This window comes from Podarcis bocagei (genome assembly GCF_964188305.1).
Source record: "Podarcis bocagei genome assembly, chromosome: 12".
NCBI lineage: Eukaryota > Metazoa > Chordata > Lepidosauria > Squamata > Lacertidae > Podarcis > Podarcis bocagei.
Window position 1 is genome coordinate 15,282,386 of NC_138137.1, and position 21,951 is coordinate 15,304,336.

General features: G+C 43.5%; 1 protein-coding gene across 1 annotated transcript; it reads left to right on the top strand.

Annotated features, from left to right (window-relative positions):
* Window positions 1-11: 11 nt before the first annotated feature.
* EAF1 (ELL associated factor 1) lies at window positions 12-20,974 on the top strand. The gene is made up of 6 exons (XM_081164938.1): window positions 12-146; window positions 7,440-7,534; window positions 9,285-9,421; window positions 12,048-12,217; window positions 16,173-16,391; window positions 17,448-20,974. Exons 1-6 carry the CDS (start codon window positions 44-46, stop codon window positions 17,492-17,494), a joined length of 771 nt encoding a protein of 256 aa, XP_081021064.1. The 5' UTR covers window positions 12-43; the 3' UTR covers window positions 17,495-20,974.
* Window positions 20,975-21,951: the final 977 nt, after the last annotated feature.

A 21,951-nucleotide genomic window follows, 5' to 3' on the forward strand; every position in this document is an offset into this window, starting at 1 on the left:
GCCGGCGAAGGAGCCGCCGCGCTTGCTTTTTCGCTCGGCGGCCATGAACGGCTCGGCGAACCCGCTTCTGGACAAGGACGAGCACCCGCTGCAGCTGGGCGAGAGCTTCGAGAGGCACCCCAAGGCCTCCTTCCACACCATCCGCTGTGAGTAAGGGGGCGCCGGGGGGAGGGACGGGCGGTCGGTTCGCCCACAGCCCCCCGGGCCCGAGGGAAGCGGCTCCTGAGGGGGAAAGGAGGCCTACTCGCGAGCAAGCGCCAGTGGGGCCCACTCCGGGGGAAACGAGCGGGAGCCTGAGGGGGAATGGCAGCCCTTCCTTCTCTCAGGACGGGCCAGGGGGACTTAGTCCTAATGGAGGGGGCTGAGGGTCGAGGGTATAGGCCGGTATACCCAGTGCCGGATTTACGTATAAGCTAAACAAACTGTAGCTCTCTTGCGGGGCCCCCAAAAAATTAAAGGAAAAAAATCACCCTGCATGTACATTTCCAAAATATAAGATAAAACCTACATACAGCAACAGTGCTTTGTGTTGTGTATTCTCCTGTGATGTAAGTAATGAGCCCTGCCTGCTCCCTAAAACATCACTGGTTTGCTCATTCCTATATATAGTAGGGTCCCCACATTTTGCATGGACTGGTTGCATGGTAACATGTGCAAATGGCTTAATAATAATAATAATTTTTATTTATACTCCGCCCTCCCTGGCCACAGCCAGGCTCAGGGCTGCTAACACCAATAAAATTACAATAAAACATAATTTGAAATACTTTATTGTCACTTGTACAACTTGTGTACAGTGAGATTACACTGTTAATTAAGCGGGGGGGGGGACAACCCAATTGTGGAGGGGGCTGAGGGTCGAGGGTATAGGCCGGTATACTCAGTGCTGGATTTACGTATAAGCTAAATTAGCTTGGGCCCCCCTCTCTTGCGGGCCCCCAAAAAAATTAAAGGAAAAAACACCCTGCATGTACATTTCTAAAATATAAGATAAAACCTACATACAGCAACTGTGTTTTGTGTTGTGTATTCTCCTGTGATGTAAGTAATGAGCCCCGCCTGCTCCCTAAAACATCACTGGTTTGCTCATTTCTATATATAGGGTCCCCACATTCTGCATGGACTGGTTGCATGGCAACACGTGCAAATGGCTTGATGATGATGATGATGATACAGTGGTACCTTGGGATACGAATGGGATCCGTTCCAGAGCCCCGTTCGCATCCAGAAGCAAACGTAACTAGCGACGGCACGTCTGTGCACGCACGCGTTGCTTTTTGCCGCTTCCGTGTGACGTCATTTTGAGCGCATGCACGAGCAGCTAAACCCGGACGTAACACGCTCCGTTACTTCCGAGTTGCCGTGGAGCGCAACTCGAATGCGCTCAACATGAAGCATATTCAACCCGAGGTATGACTGTAATAATAATATTTATACCCCGCTCTCCCTGGCCAGAGCCGGGCTCAGGGCGGCTAACACCAATAAAATTACAATAAAAACATAATTAAGGGGGGGGAACAACCCAATTTAAAATACGGGTTAGAATACAATTTAAAATGCAGCCTCATTTTACTAGTAGCCCATAGATCAAAACCATAAGGGGAGGGAAACATAAGGGTAAGACGTATGTCTTGCAGGCCCTACGGAAAGATGTCAAGTCCCGCAGGGCCCTAGTCTCTTGTGGCAGAGAGTTCCACCAACTCAGGGCCAGTACTGAAAAGGCCCTGGCCCTTGTTGAGACCAAGCTAACCACCTTGCGACTTGGGACCTCCAAAGTGTTGTCATTGTGGACCTTAAGGTCCTCTGTGGGGCATACCAGGAGAGGCCGTTCCGTAGGTATGTGGGTCCTAGGCCACAAAGCGCTTTATTTATTTTTTTATAATAATCTTTATTAAATTTTCAAAAGGTTACAAACAGCAAAACAGAAAAGAAAAAAAGAAAGAGAAAAAAGAAGAAAACCAAAAGAGAACACAAAAAAACCAAAGAAAATTTCCACCTTTTAACACTCATTTTCAGTAACTTCTTTTCATGACTTCCCCACGTCTCCCCTTATTGTATTCCAACTCCAATTGTTTGTTCAAACAAGTTTTTCCCTTAATGTCCTAAGCATAGTTTATTAAATTAACTTAGCCCTAATTTATTAAAATAATTCTTTGTAGTAGATTTAAACCTTAGTTCGTTATTATACCTTAATTTAATTTAGTTAGCAATTTTTGAAATATATATCTTAACCCTATATAAAGAGAAAAAACAGAGAAGTAGAAATAAAGTTAAAAAAGATACCTTTCCTAAGGTTGCCACTATTTCCTATCCACGGATTCCCCATTCTTATAATAATAAAGAACATATAGTTTTTACACTGCAAAAACGAAAATCAAACCCCCTTTGGACTTCTAAACCCCACCCTTCTCTCCCCGGTTTCAATCCCAAACCAAAATCCAATTAATCCATCTTTTTAGCCTGGTGATCTTACGTCCGAGGCTCTCAAGTCTCTCTCAGTCCCTTTCAGCCGGTTTCTTCGAAAGTCTCTCATACTGAACACCCAAGATCGAAGAAGTACTTTCCCAATGCTGACCATGGTTCTTCCAGCGAGGCCTACTTGTTTAAAGGTGGTGCTCCAACTCTGTTTCTTAAGTCTATATGTCCCAAATAGTCCAACTTTCACCTTGGTCAAATTAGAATTCTTCTTGGCAGGTCTCCGGCTCTCTTTTATCTTCTGTGACGTTTCAGCCATCCCTTCCTTCTGCTCCTCCTGTTTGGCAGGTGTCTTTTCCTCCTCAATCTTTGGTTCCTTTTCTTGTCCAGCTGCCTGTGTTTTGAACGTCGAGTCCTTTTCCAATTCAGTGGGTATGTTTTCTATTGACTTCGGGTTTGAAGGGCTCGTAGACAAAACATGGCCTTTCTCGTTCATCTCTCGCAGCTTTCCCATGAGAAAGATCAGCTCTTTCAAGCCAGCTCGTATTTCCTGTATTCCCTGTTTTAGTTCCATTCTTGTAATGTCCAAGAATCCCCTCTAGAGGGATTCTAGTTACTTAATGTTCTTTTCCCTTCCGATCCAAAAGTCAGATTTATTTGTATCAGTCTTTCTTTACTTTCAATATTTTGTAACAATATAACCGGTTAGAGTTTAAGTTTTCCAGCTTTGACAGCTAATTTGACAGCTGTCAAAAGTTTTCTGTATATCCTCAGCAGGCTCTTTTCACGGGTTACTCCCGGGCTTGAGAAAAGTGGTACTTAATCCAAACAAAGTAAACTCTCGTCCTCCAGCACATTAGCTTAGTCCTTTAAATCCGTGGAATTTAAATCCTTATCCAATCACAACAATTCTTCCCGCAACCTTAGTTGACAGATCCTTGCTTTAAACTGTTTACAATAGGGGGGAGACGGACTTCCTTTTTTTTCACCTCCCCCGCTCGTGCCAAATCCAAAACCGAAATATTTGTAATCCAATTTCCAAATTACTCACGGGTTGTTGTTCTTGATTTTAAGTCCAAATTTTAATAGGAAGAAGTCAGCGCTGTCCGACAAATGGCATGCGGCTTCGCTCGGCAGGGGAAGCGGAGGACTCACAGCACCACGCCGTTCCCCGGCCCCCGTTCCGTAGCCTTTAAAAAGGCTCCTTCACGAGTCGGGAGGGCGCTTTCGGTGCCCGCCAAGTCACCATGTCCACAGGCTCCGTGCCCGTGGTTTTTAAGGGTCCCCGTGTCGCCGGCATGGCAAGACCCAGCCCCCTGTCAAGCCGATTCCCTCCGGAGCTCGGAGGGAATCCGCCATTAGCCGGTCGCGCCAACCCGGAAGTCCTCCACACAAAGCGCTTTAAAGATATCTATTAGGTCCATAAATTACCACATCACATGTATTCAACACAAAAAACAGTGACAATTTATTGTTGACAGCTGGATATATAAAGGGCCCCATTACCGTCAGTAGCTTAGGGCCTCATTAAACCTAAATCCGGCCCTCGGTATACTGATAATAATAATTATTATAATAATTATCAATAATTTTGTTATTTATATTGCGTTTCCCCAGCCACTCTGGGCGGCTTGCAACATATCTAAAAATGTCATAGAAACATCCATCCTTGAAAACGTCCCCAAACAGGGTTGCTTTCAGTTGTCTTCTAAGAAGTCAGATAGTTGTTTCCTTGACATCTGAAGGGAGGGCATTTAAAGGTGGTGGTAGTAGTAGTAGTAGTAGTAGTAGTAAAAATAACAACAAGAACAATGCACTGAATTTGGTGGGGTCGTCCCAACAACAACAACAATAATATAAATAATCCACTGAATTTGGTGGGGTTGACCTTCTCAGTACAGTCATACCTTGAGTTGAATGCACTTCGGGTTGGGCATGTTTGAGTTGCACTCCACGGCAACCCGGAAGTAACAGAGCGCATTCCTTCTGGGTTTCGCCGCTCGCGCATGCGCAGACGCTCAAAATGACGTCACGCGCATGCACAGAAGCGGTGAATCGCGACCCACGCAGATGCGGGTTGTGTTCTGTTAAAGGAAAAATCCGAGGGCTCCCTTGGACAAAACAAAGACACCAACCAGGATAACTTGGAGCAAAACAGCAGCCTGTAGGCTTGGCCTTTATTGAACTGATGCATCAGGGTGTTCCCCTCACTTGCAGGAGAGAGGAAAAGACCCAGAACAATGGGCCGCAAGACCTTATAAAAACTTTTGAAATTCTCCTCCTCTAGTTCAAGCCCACCCCCAGAAACATCATGCATACATTACAGAAAGGAGGGGTTGACATCATGCATACATTACAGAAAGGAGGGGTTGAGGGAGGAGTTGTGGTGGTAACCTGAGTGTCCTGTCACCCAGCTGGTTCCTCCTTTCCCCCTCCCCATGAGTACTTTCCAGGTGACAATGGGGAGTTTGCAGTTTCCTGCCCCCAGAGGGAAGATCTGATTATTGTCCTTTGTTTCAGTCTGTGCTGAATCCATTCCCATATGCAAGTTCTTTGTCTTTTTTGATTGTCTTCTGTCTGGGATTATCAGGGGTGACATAGCAACTGGGCAGGGTTCCTGTGGATGTGCTGGTATGTTGAAGGGATTATGGCCGGACCAGAATCACCACCCCCCTTTGATAGTCTTTGTCATGTGGAGTAAAATAAAAATGGAACAGTGCAAATCCGATGTATGGTTGATTTTTCTATGAATTTATAACAGAAATGTGGCGTATGTAATGTGTGAGTGTGTGTGTGTGAAGTTTGTACAAACAGAATGATTGGGGTGGGGGGGTTCCTGCTACAGTTCACTTCAGGATGCGAACGGGGGTCCGTAACAGATCCCGTTCGCATCCAGAGGTACCACTGTACTAGGCATGCACAGGATTGCACCATAAAGTGCTTTTGAGAGCAGCATCTTCTCCTCCCTCTCCCTGTTTTCAGTTGTCAGTATTTCTGTTCTGTTTCTTAACTGGTCTGGGTCTTCTGGTGCCCTTAAGAGCAGCTGCTCAGCCAGAAAAGCATCAAGAGAAGCTTTTTTTCCATTGGGAACTATGGTACATAACTTTTAGAAGACATCTGAAGGCTGTATTGGGAAGTTTTTAATGTTTGATGTTTTACTATGTTTTACTATATATGCTGTTAGCCGCCCAGAGTGACTGGGGAAACCCAGCCAGATGGTCAGAGTATAAATAACAAAATTATTCTTAGTATTATTAGTATTAAGGAGCTGCAGTTGCAGGAGAAATACTCGCCTGCTAAATTTCTGTATGTGTGTGTGTTAGGGTCACAGGCATCCAGGAAATAAATAAAAATTCTTAACTAAAAGTAGAAATTGTAGAAGGATTTTGACAGCTTTTTCTTAGAGCACGTGGGGTCAAAAGAAAGTGATTTGCAACAACTGTTGTTGAGACATTTCGTTCCAAAGCTGCTAGACTAGTGTTTCCGAAACTTGGACCTCCTGCTGTTTTTGAACTACAATTCCCACCATCCCTGACCACTGGTCCTGCTGGCTAGGGATGATGGGAGTTGTGGTCCAAAAACTGCTGGAGACCCAATTTGGGGAAACACTGCTAGACAGAGTTAGACAGAAGTTGATGACAGGTGGGTGTCCTGTCCCCCCAAAACATATATCCTGGTTACGCCCATGGTCACAGGGACAACCCCTACTTCTTGTTGGGGGGCAGAGTTAACTGTCTTTCTTACTCTTTTCCCACATATTGTTTGTTGGCCATAGCATGGCTAGAACACAAATTCTTCCTATAACCGTTCCTTCAGAGTTTGAGATGCAGACATCAGGAGGGAAAGCTTCCTATATCCTGGAACTGAACACAATCCCTGACTAATTCCTATGGAATCAAACAGTTGTTAAATGGGCCGAGACAGGAGCAAGTTAAGAAGCTGGCAACCCTTTCTGTGCACAATCGGGGACAGATTCGGATTGGGCCAATTGCCTGTGGTCAAAGCCTATTTACTCTCCTCTGTGCCCCATGATGAATGCTTGGGAGGGTTGCCAGCTATTTCTGCAGACAATAGGGTATGTGTCCTTAATAGGAGGCACAGTGAGCAACCAGGGGTTGCCAGCTCTTTCTGCTGTTAACAGTAGGTTGCAAAGATCAGGGCATCGCGTTTTTTCCATACCGTGAAATGCTTCAGCTGGTGATTTCTGCACATCAAGCTGTGTTAGAGGTACAGGCCAGGCCTTTGCCTTTTATTTAAGTTGGGAACCCTACAAGCAGATGTTAAAAAGCACAGAGCCTTTGTCAGTTAAAAAATACTATTTTTCTTAGCCAGAGGAATCTTGCTAGCAGGTTTTTAACAGCGTTTCCAAAATAATGCAGAGATTGATAATGGATACATCTTTTTCCAGCCCTGAAACATGCTGCAGGTCGTCATTTGGTTGCTTGGTTGGGACCACTTGTTGGTTGCCCAAAGTTAAGTAGGTAGTGCTATTCCCCCACTTTTTTTACTGGTTCTGTTACAGTAGCAACTTTTTTGACGTGAATAAATTAAGTAATTGAAGCTTCCTAGCATATCACATTACTGTTGAAAGAGACAAGAGGCAGGGACTATAAAACAGCCAGGGCTCTTTTATTTCTTTAACAGCAGACAGGACGCTTGAAAAGCTACTTTTGAAGTTTGGAAGGTTTATTTAAAAGTGTGTTACAGCATGATTATTTGCTGCTGGGTGGGTGGAGAATTAAAAGTTTCTCGGGGCACAAGCAAAAGGGAGCTTTGTAGATTATGCAAAATGACTGGGGCGGGGGGGAAGCTTTTAACAACATAAAATATTCTGATGCAGTAACTGTTGGGGTTTTCTAAAGCTTTTAAGCTAAACTTCATGGTTCCCTTATTCCCTTTATATCCACCACAATAATACATTTCATCGGTAATAGCAAAGAGGGAGTGAATTTGTCCCAGATGGATGTTAATCAGGAACCTTTAAAGCCCAATAGATATTTAATACTTACTATTGTTCTCTCTAGATGACTTCAAACCAGCATCTATTGATACATCTTGTGAAGGGGAGCTTCAAGTTGGCAAAGGAGACGAAGTCACAATTACATTACCACACATCCCAGTAAGTTTACTGTGTGTCCCATTTTTGCTCCTCCTTCCCCCAGTGTAATAGGTATGAGTTACTCGTGCGTAAGATGGTGCCTTTCTCGGTTAATTTGCCTTGTTAAACCTTTCTGACTGCACAGCCCCTTCTCATCGTGGCTGCCTCAGTCACTGGCAGAATCCGTCAGTGGGCGTTTCTTGAACCTCTTCCAACATAAAAGTTGTTTGACACCCAGTCTCCTCCTCCTCTCACTGCGCGGGAGCCTTCTGCGCAGGGAAGGCGTGGGTAGCGGAGGACCTGGGCTCTCCTCACTGATGTCCAGTGAAGAGTCCTGGAGCCCTCTCTCCAATTCCCCCGTCTGCCCCCCTTTATCCCCGGTGTTGTGCTGATTGGCTTCCCCCTCTACTGAGCTGTTTCTCCCCCTGCTGCTGGGTCCTTCGCCAGCATCATCTGGGAGCCTCCCCTTCACCTCTCCCTCCGATGTCAGTTCCCTGACACCCAGCTATGCTTTTTTGCTCTGAACTATTGAATTTGTGGCCAAGAAGAAGACTGTATGCATTTTTCAAAAGAACCTGGTAACAGCTAGTGGTGATTTAATAGAAGATGCTAACTTTACCTGTTCTGTGTTGCCTTATCTAACACCAATAATGTAGTGTGTCTGGGATGTGAGTATATATCTATTCTAAAATTTTGTGTGTGTGTGCGTGCACATTTCTATTACCCTCCCCTCCCCAGGTAGCCTCTTTCTATTTAGATTTTAGTTCTTCAATTGTGGACCCCTTCTTTCGTAGCCTATGTTTATTATTTTAGTTCTAGGTAAACTTCAGCGTATGCCTGGAACCTGCATTTGAAAGTCTCTTCTGACTGAGTTTTATAGAATGTTCTTTTACATATACAGTGGTACCTCGGGTTAAGAACTTAATTCGTTCTGGAGGTCTGTTCTTAACCTGAAACTGTCCTTAACCTGAGGTACCACTTTAGCTAATGGGGCCTCCCGCTGCCACCGCTGCATGATTTCTGTTCTTATCCTGAAGCAAAGTTCTTAACCCAAGGTAATATTTCTGGGTTAGCGGAGTCTATAACCTGAAGCGTATGTAACCTGAGGTACCACTGTATGTACTTAGGTCATTGCCTTTAAAAATGCAGATCACCACTGGATATAAAGGATATACTGATCTTATATATGAATTGCTTCAGGTGATAGTTCTACCTATAGGCATTGCTACAGCTCTATTTTCTCTTTGACTCCTTACTGTACTACCAAGAAGTATCCTGAAGCCTAAAACAAAAAATCTGCAAGACTGCACATTTTGCAAAGAAGCATAAAGAGGGAGATGTTAAATATGCAGGCATTTGTTTTTCCTTACATCTATACAGTGGTACCTTGGGTTACATACGCTTCAGGTTACAGACTCCGCTAACCCAGAAATAGTGCTTCAGGTTAAGAACTTTGCTTCAGGATAAGAACAGAAATCGGGCTCTGGCGGCACGACGGCAGCAGAAGGCCATTAGGTTTAGAACATTTTCAGGTTAAGAACGGACCTCCGGAACGAATTAAGTACTTAACCCGAGGTACCACTGTATAGGCAAACTGTTGGAGTGCTGTTCAGTGACCACGTATTCAGAGGTAGCCTATTAAAGCATCCAAATGCAGCCTTGAAGATGAGTGACTGGATATGGCATTTTAGTTAAGGAGTCAGTTTTTCTTGGCATGAGCTTGTGCACTTGTTCAGACTTCAGGGTAATCTCTGCTTTTCATGACAACCAGGGTTCTACTCCTCCAATGACTGTGTTCAAAGGAAATAAAAGACCATACCAGAAGGACTGCGTACTTATTATCAATCACGATACTGGGGAATATGTGCTTGAAAAGCTAAGCAGCAGCATTCAAGTCAAGAAGACAAGGTAAAAACGGTTGGCACAAACCCACAAGGCCGCTTCTAATTTGGAGAAAACAACACACAGCATAGCCCTATCTCACACTGCAGGTGGCATATTTCAAACCCTTGGCTATGATTTCTTTTCTTTTTTTAACATAATATATTGATGAGTATATATTACAGTATATACATGGTGCTTGTTTGTTATTTAGTGGTATATAAATAAAATGCATATATAAATAAAATGGAACACCAGCATCTCAGAGAGAAGGCAAGAACCCTGGTTTCTGACATGTACAAGGAAAATTTCAACCTGGAAAATACTCCTCTGCTCTAGAGGTAGGCAGTTTGTTAAGGGTGCTCCAAGTTGTTGTTGTTGTTTAGTCGTGTCCGACTCTTCATGACCCCATGGACCAGAGCAAGCCAGGCCCTCCTGTCTTCCACTGCCTCCCGCAGTTTGGTCAAACTCATGCTGGTAGCTTCGAGAACACTATCCAACCATCTCATCCTCTGTCGTCCCCTTCTCCTTGTTCCCTCCACCTTTCCCAACATCAGGGTCTTTTCCAGGGAGTCTTCTCTTCTCATGAGGTGGCCAAAGTATTGGAGCCTCAGCTTCACGATCTGTCCTTCCAGTGAGCACTCAGGGCTGATTTCCTTCAGAATGGATAGGTTTGATCTTCTTGCAGTCCATGGGACTCTCAAGAGTCTCCTCCAGCACCATAATTCAAAAGCATCAATTCTCCGAGTTGTTAGGAGACCCCTATTCTCCTCACGGAGGTACAGCTCTCAAGGGTTTCCTGGGAAGATCGATTGACTGTGAAACCACTCTGGGAACTGTAGCTGTGTGAGGGGAATAGGGGTCTAACATCCATCAGCACTCTTAACAAACTAGGATTCTTTGAGGAAAGCCTTGACTTTGAAGTGGTATGATACTGCTTTAAATGTATAGTCCATATGAGAGCCAATGCAGTTACAGTGGTACCTCGGGTTAAGAACTTAATTCGTTCCAGAGGTCTGTTCTTAACCTGAAACTGTTCTTAACCTGAAGCACCACTTTAGCTAATGGGGCCTCCCGCTGCTCCCGAACCGCCGGAGCACGATTTCTGTTCTCATCCTGAAGCAAAGTGCTTAACCTGAAGCACTATTTCTGGGTTAGCAGAGTGTATAACCTGAAGCGTATGTAACCTGAAGAGTATGTAACCCGACGTACCACTGTACTGTTCTGGAAAACAAATGAAAGTAATTCCTTTCTTACTTTAGTGTGACACACACACATGGCAGAAGCCTACCAATTAATAGACAGCCGTGGAAAAAGCTATTTTCCCCAAGGCGTACAACCAGGGAAAATGGGTTTTTTAAAATCAATTTTTACTAATCAATTAAAAAAAACTGCAGCTTTGTTTTGAAATGAAATACTGTAGAAGGTAGGGAGCACACTTCAAAAGCCAAGAAAAGAACAGGGAGGGAGGAATTCTGATCAGATACGGGAATTGATCAGCTTCAGGTGTTGAGGGCTACAGAAAATGAAGTGTGGGCTGGAGCTCTATTTTTTTAAAAAAACCAGTGCCATATTTATTGAGTTTATTAACAAACAACGTACCCAAGGACAAATGGAATATATTTTTGTATATAACCGCAGGCGCAAGAATACTTAGGGCAAAATCTTGGAAAACAGAAAAAGTACCACAAATGACTGAATGGCAAGTTAAGATTTGTGAGTTTGCCGAGATGGCAAAAATGACTGCAGCAATCAGGGGCTGCTCCAATCAAAAATTCTATACAGAATGGGGATGCATAGGGGAATACATGAAGAAATATGGTGTTAAAGCAGAACTCTTAATAGGCAATTGTTAAGCGTGTAAGGACAAAAGAAGTCATTATAATTTAACAGTTTTCATGTTATTCTATCTTATTAAAGCAACTAGAAAAAAATGTTAGGATGGGAAGATCTCACACAGGTGAAGGGAAGCAGTGGGGGGGGGGGGGAGAGGGTTAGGTTGAATTTGGGAAATAAAATATGGGACAGCAAAGGATATAATAGATTCTTATAGAGTAGTAATATATTGTAACCAGAATAGAAGTTCAAAAGGGGTAGTAAATGTATTTTTAATATTTTCATTATTGTAATAGTTATTATTATTTCTTATCGGTAGAAGGCAATGTTAATTTGGGCTTCTTCGTTTTGCTGTCTGTATGATTTTCTTAAGTCATTTTTTTTAAAATGAAGCGTGGGCTGCAAGTTGCCTACCTGTGATATATACAATCCTCAAAGTGGTACAGTCTAAAAAAGAGCCATGGCATTTGCTATTGCTACATATTTGAATTTGGTCCATTCTGTAGATAGGGGGGCCTTTAGAAATTAGTAGATGCAAATGTTACATCCGGACAGTGTTTCGTTTTGTTTCTTCACTTTTTAAAGGACCATTTATTTCCTTGGTAGATTTGAGCAAGTGCTTAGGTCTCATTCTCTCCCTGAAAGTGCTGACATATATACAGGTCTTAAATTTGCTTGGATTGTACAGTTACTGATTTTACACAATCCTGATAGAATTTGGGGTTTTTCAGACATTTTGGAAGAGGGTGTTGAGAAGATGCATAGGTGTTGGTGTTTGAGGTGTCATTGTATCTGTGTGCTCAAAATCCTGTTTCAGAGCTGAAGGCAGCAGCAAAATTCAGGCGCGGATAGAACAGCAATCGGCCCGAGCCTCACAACCTTCTTCTACCCAGTTCAGAGCTCCTACAAAACCAGCAGCGGGTCCCAAGACCTCCCCACTGAAAGACAATCCTTCTCCAGAGCCTCAGCTGGATGACATTAAGAGAGGTATGGTTTTGTAACTTCACAGTAAAAATACTTGAGAATTCTCAATGGATTTGCTGTGAATCGAGTTTTCCTTATTCTTTGTGTCCCATTTCAGACAGATTTGTGGAAATTGATTTGTTTCTCACTCTGAATGATGTGGCAGCATCCACAGTAGACCTTACCGCAGCAATTTCTTTTTAGCTAAAAATTGGCGCCAGGGGGCCTCGCTCCAAAGTGGCGAGGCCAAAGTTGCATTTCTTAGTCTACAGAACTTTGAAGTCCTTGCATAAAGTAGGTGAAGGTGGGTCCAGTGATTTCTCTTCTGTTTGTCGAGAGAATAATTGGGTTACATGTTCTGCACTGGTTTAAAAATGATCATCTAGCAAAAAGTTAAAAAGGCACTGAACTTCAGTTGTGTCTGAAAGAAGGTATAAAAAGTCTTGCAAAACTCAAAAGCTTGGTAGAATATTGACAATAAAACGATCGCTGTATGTTTGCCCCTACATAGTAGCCTTCCAAATAAAATTTTATGCTGTTGTCATGATACATCACCTATATTTCAGAGGTTTAAAAAAACAAATAAAAATGCTAATTTATTGTATTGGTTTCACCCAAAATATCTAGCTGCGCAATGAAGCTTCTGTTACTGATTTGCCTATCTAGGAACAAATATTGTCAGTGTGAAACTAGTGGCCAGGCCATGGTAAAATCTAAGTCTCATTAGCATTTCGGGTCAATCTGCATTTCCAAAGACAAGCCCTTCTTAGTAAGCCAGTTTAAGTGCTCAGAGCAAAACAAAATGCAGTTCACTCTTATTTGAACTGCAGACAGTGGGAAAAGTATATAATCCTATTTTAGACTCCCCATTACATAAGAATTCAAATTCCCTGATACACTGGAGTATTTGTCAGAGTAAAACAATTAGGTAAGTAGTCGACAGGTCTGTTAGAATCCTGTAAAAATGTGACTTGAAATACTTGCCTAGTCCATCTTTTTGCAGTGAAGGGAAAGAGCTATCATGTGTAATACATTTCTTTTCTAATATATTTTTTCTAATCAGTGGTTGGCAGACTACCATATTCTGGTATATCCCTACATTTTTTTGTTAACTGCTCTTCATTAAAAAGATTCCAAGGTAGTGTGCAAAGGTGTAAATAAAACCTTTACATGTATACATAAATACAAAAATAAAGCTAATAAATAAGATTTGTATAAACAATTTACAGCACAAGCAGGTTAATTAAACATTATGACTAAGGCAGTAATCCTAAAGGCAGCAATCTTACAATAATAGTAATAACAATAATTTACAGTGGTGCCTCGCAAGACGAAATTAATTCGTTCCGCAAGTTTTGCCGTCTAGCGAATTTTTCGTCTTGCGAAGCACGGTTTTAACGGTTTAACAAAGTCGCGAGACGTTTTCGTCTTGCGAAGCAAGCCCATAGGGAAATTCGTCTTGCGAGGCAAATCGAAAACGGAAAAACCTTTCGTCTAGCGAGTTTTTTGTCTTGCGAGGCGTTCGTCTTGCGGGGCACCACTGTATTATTTATACCCCGCCCATCTGGCTGGGTTTCCCCAGCCACTCTGGGCTGCTTCCAACAAAATATTAAAATACAGTGGTCTGTTAAACATTAAAAGCTTCTCTAAACAGGGCTGCCTTCAGATGTCTTCTAAAAGTCTTGTAGTTGTTCTTCTCTTTGACATCTGATGGGAGGGCGTTCCACAGGGTGGGTGCCACTACCGAGAAGGCCCTCTGCCTGGTTCCCTGTAACTTGGCTTCTCGCAGCGAGAGAACCGCCAGAAGGCCCTCGGGCAGAACGATGGAGGTGGAGACGCTCCTTCAGGTATACTGGACCGAGGCCGTTTAGGGCTTTAAAGGTCAGCACCAACACTTTGAATTGTGCTTGGAAATGTACTGAGAGCCAATGTAGGTCTTTCAAGACCGGTGTTACGTGGTCTTGGTGGCCACTCCCAGTCACCAGTCTAGCTGCTGCATTCTGGATTAATTGTAGTTTCCTGGGCACCTTCAAAGGTAGCCCCACATAGAGCACATTGCAGTAGTCCAAGCGAGAGATAACTAGAGCATGCACCACTCTGGCGAGACAGTCCGCGGGCAGATAGGGTCTCAGCCCATGTACCAGATAAGAGCTAGTAAACAGCTGCCCTGGACACAGAATTGACCCGCGCCTCCATGGACAGCTGTGAGTCCAAAATGACTCCCAAGCTGCGCACCTGGTCCTTCAGGGGCACAGTTACCCCATTCAGGACCAGGGAATCCTCCACACCTGCCCGCCTCCTGTCCCCCCAAAACAGTACTTCTGTCTTGTCAGGATTCAACCTCAATCTGTTAGCCGCCATCCAACCTCCAACCGCCTCCAGACACTCACACAGGACCTTCACTGCCTTCACTGGTTCTGATTTGAAAGAGAGGTAGAGCTGGGTATCATCCGCATACTGATGAACACCCAGCCCAAACCCCCTGATTATCTCTCCCAGCAGCTGCGTGTAGATGTTGAAAAGCATGGGGGAGAGGACAGAACCCTAAGGCACCCCATAAGTGAGAGCCCAGGGGTCTGAACACTCATTTCCCCCCGCCCCCACTTTCTGAACATGGCCCAGGAGGAAGGAGCGGAACCACTGTATAACAGTGCCCCCATTTCCCACCCCCTCTAGACAGTCCAGAAGGATGTTATGGTCGATGGTATCAAAATCCGCTGAGAGATCCAGCAGAACTAGGAAACAGCTCTCACCTTTGTCCCTAGCCTGCCGGAGATCATCGACCAGTGCGACCAAGGCAGTTTCTGTCCCATGAATCCCGACTGGAAGGGATCCAAATGGTCTTAGCCTCTCTTACCTGAGAGTAAGCCTCATGCGGTTCACTTGGACTTCTGCGTATACATGTCATCAAAAGTGCATGGGCAAACAGGAAACAGCTAGCATTGTGCTGAAAAAAATGCAATGTCTGTTTAGGGAGGGCATTCCAGAGTCAGGGAGTCACCACAGAAAAGGCCCTCTGTTAACTCATACCATATCTCTGCTAAAGTCAGTATTTGGAGAAAGGCCTTTACAGAAAATCTTCAGACAGGAGCTGCCTGATATGGGAAGAGGCGCTCCCTCAGGTACAGTGGTGCCCCACAAGACGAACGCCTCGCGAGACAAAAAACTCGCAAAACGAAAGGTTTTTTCGTTTTCGAGTTGCTTCGCAAGACGAATTTCCCTATGGGCTTGCTTCGCAAAACGAAGCTTGCCCCGCAAGCTCCGGGGATAGCGGGAAGCGCAGTGTGTCTTCCCCGCTGTCCCCGGACCTCTTTTGAAGCAAGGGGCGGCGCGGAGAAGATCGCTTCTCCCCGTTGCCAGCCCCGCAAGCTCCGGGGACAGAGGGGAAGGTGCAGCGCCTTCCCCTCTCTCCCCGGACCCCTTTTGAACCAAGGGGCAGCAAGGGGGAGAAGCGATCTTCTCCTCTCCGCCCCTTGCTTCAAGAGAGGGGACAGAGCGGCGCTTCCCCTCTGTCCCCGGGCGGTCTCCATAGGAACGCATTGGTTGATTTTCAATGCATTCCTATGGGAAACTGTGCTTCGCAAGACGAAAAACTCGCAAGAAGAAAAAACTTGCGGAACGAATTAATTTCGTCTTGCGAGGCACCACTGTATTTGGTTCTTAAGGGCTTAAAGGTAAGATAAGCATCTAAAATTGGGCCTGGAAGCAAATAGGCAGCAAACGTACTGCTGAAATAACGGTTGTGACATGTGCAAGTCCTTCGGTGCAAGGCAAAATGCTGGCAGCCACATTCTGCACCAAGATCTTCACAACATCTTAAGATGCTTTTATATTTTGGGGGGCAGATCTCAACGTTCTGCTATGGTTTGGTTTGGTTTGGTTTGGTTTGGTTTGGTTTGGTTTGGTTTGGTTTGGCTGTCTGTGTCAACGGCCCGTGGAATCCTTTATTGACCTCCTTGCAAACGTTCCTTTGTTCCAGAGTTGAGAGCCGAGGTTGAAATAATTGAGCAGATGAGTAGCAGCAGCGGAAGCAGCTCGTCGGATTCAGAGAGCTCTTCTGGGAGCGATGATGAAACCTCGAGCAGCGATGGGGATGACGCTGCACACCCTTCCCCTTCCCAGCCGGGTAACAACAAGAACTCTGTTGCCAACGGAACCAGCAGGCCACAAGGAAGCAATCAGCTCATGAGCACGCTCAGTAAGTTTCTTGTCTTCTGCATGTATTTATTACAGCACATGCACTTTCTAAGGGTCTAAATACACATTAGATACACAGGTGTGTAACTTGAGACGCAGTGCTGGCTTTTTAAAGCAGCTTTGAGAGAGAAGGGGATGTGGTACCCAGTCCTTTCCTTTCTCATAATTTCCTTCTTTTTAAATTGCTCTCTCCTGAAGAATTGCTCTTCTCTCATTTCTGTTTTTTAAATAAAACATGGTGTCTGGGTCAGTTACATGTATGGGTCTGTATTTAGCCCACAATTGAATGCAGATCATTCAGCAAGTGGTCAAGCATGATCTACACAGATGGAGGTCTTTGGGGTTTAACAAAATCAGGTTTGTTTCTGTTTCATTCATTCACATTGTAAAGAGGCTTAGTTCAGAAGTCCCCTGGCAACCCATTGACTTTACTGAGCTGCATATTAGGGATGTGAGTGGATAGAAATAACCAGACTACTTCCTGCCTCTTTTATGGTGCCCAAGTGCTGCTTTAAAAATATAAATAAGGAAATGCTTAATAATAACTAAGAATTAACATAGATTTCATGGCCCCTCTCTGCAAATAGTGATATGATTTCGCAACTTGGCCTCATATGAACACAAAGCAGACTCGGTCTAAATTCTTCCAGCTGTGAATGAAACTGGTGCCAGCAATTGCTGCAGAAAATGGGTGCTGCTGTTCCAGTCTTTCATCTGCTGGGCCAAGTCTGCAATGAGCTTATTCTTTTTTAAATGTTAAACGCTACATGAAGCCAATAGGCAAGTAGATTGAAAGCTACCAGTTTGCAGGGCAGATGAGTCACTGCCACCTCCAGACTCCTAGTGAATCTTAAGCCAGTGAATGCTAAGTAGAGGTCAATGACAGTGGCAGTCCTGTACATAAATTTCATTAAAATAAATTATTTATGATCTAGAATTAGTGTGTTTCAGCTTAACACCCTATTTTTCTCCCCAGTGTATTTGATGTCAAATACAGCAATTTTTCATTGTAGATCACAGCCAACAAGTAATTCTAACTTCCTCTTTTTAAACACAGGGAATGACTTGCAGTTGAGTGAATCTGGAAGTGACAGTGATGATTAGAATGAGGTTTCTCCATTGGTTTTCTGTTGCAAATACGTGAAGATGTAAATCTCCTGAGGAGTAAGAATGATGCAAGTATAGAAGCCGGCTCACAGGACACAGCTGTAAGTGGCATTTGAAGGTGAAGGTGAAAACAAATATTCCTGAAGCAAGGCTTATACTCTGTTTATTTATGTATAAATTGTGTATGTTGTGTATATCTTTTTGAAAGTTTTTTAATGGATGTGAATATACCAGTCTTAATTCAGTGACCTGTGCTCTTAACGTGCTGACGCTCTGTAATTTTGGTGTACTCCAGTATGATTCTTGCTGTTAGGAAAGGCTGTGTACCCCAATAAGATAAAGCAAAAGCTGTCTCTGGGGTAGATGTAACTCAGGTTTACCATTTTAAAAACAAAATAGGAAGTGGAGTACAAATTTCAAGCATTTGTATGCAAAGATGTCAAATAGCATTAAGGCAGGCGTTAATTGTCAGTAGTCTTGTCACCTGTGATGAATACAAATTTAACCCAGGCAAGGGAATTTAAAGAACTGGGATGTTTTTTCTTTGTTTTTTTTCCTTTTGAGGTTCTCGGTATGACACAAGTGATTGATAGAGGTATGTGTAGGCAGAGAGTTTAGTAGAACTATGCATAGGCTAATAACTTGTGGACTCACTTGTAAGGCTTTCTTACTACTGCTGAGAGATTGTATGCCAATTAAGTTTTTGCGACTGTACAAATAGGAAACCTAACAATGCCTTTTATTACTTCCATGTAAGAAATTCCACATACCTGTGCCCCATCACACATAGGTCTGCTGGCCAATATGCACTGTAGAAACCCACACCACTCAGCACTAAGGATGGAGGAATGTATTTGAATGGTTTTATACACTGATTTGGGCAGTTTCAACCCCATTCAGTTTTGCTCGTCTTGGACTGCCTCTTGCCTTAAGCACCCACTTATGCCCAAGCCAAGCCCAACTAATAATATTCCAAAAAAAGGTATATCAAAGTATGATGTACATAAAAGCATCAATCTCTATGCTTCAGTACACTTCATCATAATTATCTAAGTAAATTAATGCATATGTATTTCATATGGTTGTATGCATCATTGTATGTACTTGTTTATGTGCTGCTTGCCTTAGGAAATCTGGAGTGAATATACATATAATAATGCATATAATGGGCAAGAATTGTTGGCATTTTTAGCAGGACCGGCACAGGGGTGGGGGAACCTAACCCCATTAAGATTAAAGAGCAAGATGAAAATTAGAAGGGGGGAAAAATCTGTGCACATAAACTTGATATTGAGATTTTAAGGAAATCCCATTCCTATCCAGTGCTTTATGTTATGTGAACATACTGTATAGCGAAACAGATCTGTACACATGTGGGGGACTTTAATTCCTACTTATAGAAGTGATACTTGTGTTGGAAACTTGCCTCATTTGGTGAAATTCCTGGATTGTTGAGACCCATAACTTTTCAAAATGAGAAGCCTAGAATCCCCCAGAACAAGAACTACCCATAGCATACCGGATTTAGCCTCTCCAAAGTTCCACCTGCCAGTCTGTGTGGTTTAACAGAGAACAGTGGACACAATCCTTTGTGTATTTGTTCCTAATAAGTGGCACGCATTGTGCAGAAGAGTTGCCCTGCAAATGGTACAACAGTTGCAGTGAAAAGCAGAAAACTAATTGTATAAAGCTTTTCAGATTTATCCAGACTTAGCTTTGGCATTCTCAGAAGCCAGGTGCCCAGTAGTCAATGGCTGTCTTCATTGTTGGAGGTAACATACTTCTGAATCCCTGTTGCTAGAAATCACAGGTGGGGCGGGTGCTGTTGTGCTGAAGTTGTGCCTAGAGGCTGTTTCCATCTACACAAGAGGAGCACTTGGGGCTTGGGTTCCTTGTGAATTGCTGCTTGCCATATCTGGCAACCCTTGTTCTGGCTTGGCGATACTACAACTCATTGAACTCAGTGGGGCTTACTCCTCAGTAGAACTATATCATGTAGGATTGCACTGTAAGCTATTTATACTTTTGAGGCTGCGTACCTGGGAGTAAGCTCTGCTCAAAGAATGGGTCTTCCTTTTGAGTTAATGTGCATAGGATTGCTGTTCGAATTTAATAAATGTGTCAAGCAGTACCATTTTAGATGCTAACTACCTTCTAAATGACACATTTTATCTTGTTAAAGCAGTAAAGTAAGTTTGGGTTTGATAGGAAAGTATCGTGTATGTTTCATTCTACACCTCTTCCATTTCTGCTTTTGCCCAGGGCCTCAAAATTTCCAGAAATGTTGCATCTCCAATTCAGCCACTTCCGTCTTTGAATAGGCGAGTCCCTAAACATTCTCTCAAAGCAAGGCAGGAAGCCCCTATTGTGAGAATCAGTAGGCTGATCATATTGCTAATAGGTAGGAGAGATTTTGAGAGACAGAGAGAGCAGAACCATCTAGGGTTGTCCTTCTTGCCTCGCGTGGAAAGACGCTATAACCTTTGTTGCGGCTACAACCAGGGGTGGGATTGGGTTGCAAGTTGTTCTTTTGAATGCCTTTCTTGTAATCTTTCAAATGTGATGTGAATTGGAGGAATATGGATGCATCGCTTTAAAATGTTATGCAACTATAAAATTAAATCCACTAGGAGGAAGATGAACACTGTTCACACGTTTGGCTTTCTTATGCATTTGAGAGAAGAGGGCAGGAAAAAAGCATTCATATGTTTTTGGAATGAGGACTGTGCATGTACCACAATTTCTGCAGAAATTAGAAACTTAGGCACTAGAAGTGGAGTATGCTATGTGGCAGAACCTTGCTTTGATAGTTTCTAGTTTGTGGCCTGCAGAAAGATAGACGTGAAAATATGCAGCCACTTCTTGAGATGAAACCTTAGGTGTACTTCAGAGTGTCTTGCAAAGCTTTTGTCCCTCTTTGTGACTAACAGAAGAAAAATAAAAAAGCAAACAAATTGAGGCTGCAGTCCTGTGCGCACTCACATGGAAGTAAGAAAGATTCAACTTAGCTGGACTCGCTGCCGAGTTGGCTTAGATATGGATGCTGCTGCAAGGCGTAGGATTTGGTAATGGCATCTAGTAATCTGAAGGAATTGAAACGACTGTACTCCCAAAGCTGGAAAGACTGAGGGACTTCCAGAGATTTTATGGTCCACACCTTGTGCACAAAGGCTGTGAATAGATTCCTAATGTTTCTCATAAGCCACATGTTGGCCAACTGAGTTAGCAGGCAGGACTATTTAGAGAACTGAGAACTATTTCAAATGTTACTGGAATAAAATAGGAATGAGACTGAACTCAGATGTATGATCTACTATTTTTGATGCAGTTTGTGCCTCAGATTTATCTGCATCATTAGTTTAGACATAGTATGTTTACATTTATATGTAAATAATATATATATATCTGCCTTGTAAAATTTTGTAGGGTTTTTTTCTTTTTAAAGTGTTATTTAAATAAAAAATGAACTTCAGCCATTCAAGTTGTGTGCTTATTTCTGAGTAACAAGAGGCTTCCCCACCTGTCCAGCCCAAACCGACAACTCACATATTTCTAATATATTGTTGCATGCACACCACACTCACAAGTGGCAAGGGATCTCAAGGTGCCAACCAACACATAACTGGATTTGGTTTTCACAGAATGAAGGCCACTATATTTGTGATACATTGCTTTTAAGGACTCTGATCACTCCCAGAAATCTAGCTACCCCTCTCTCTGAGAGGAGATACCCACCTAGCGGAAGTTGCCGCTAGTTCCAGTCACCAAACAGAGGCAGCTTAGGGTCCTAAATCGTTTACCGCTGCAGAAGATCAGGCTTCAGTAATACAGTTCCGGACACTGATTATATACATACAGCTTGTAGTCTTTGCAGATACAGATATATGCAAGTAGAAAGTTTTTTCTGTTGCTCCAGCAATTCAAAGACATAGCACAAACTCCCGGCTCACTTCACAAGACTCAAAGACTGACTAATGAGCTGTCATACCTTAATCACTTACTTAAGAGGTTTTCAAACTTTTTGAATCCACAGCTCCCTTGACCAACTACATTCTTTCTGCGGCTCCCTTGTGGGAAAAGGCACACGCCATCAAAAATGGTTTATTGATACCAAGAGCAGAGCAACGGGAGCTCACCCCATCACGGGGATTCAAACCGCCGACCTTCTGATCAGCAAGCCCTAGGCTCTGTGGTTTAACCCACAGCACCACCCGCATCCCTTGTATTACAGGGATAGAACTACCTAAATTGTATGGAAATTTCTTCATGTATGCGACTACATGTCTGCTCTGGATCCATTCCAGTCCGGCTTCCGCACTGGTCATGGGACCGAGACGGCTCTGGTCGCCCTAACAGATGATCTCCGCAGGCAGCTGGATCGAGGCGGGTCGGGGCTGCTGATTCTTCTAGATCTGTCAGCAGCCTTTGACATGGTCGATCACGAACTCCTGGAC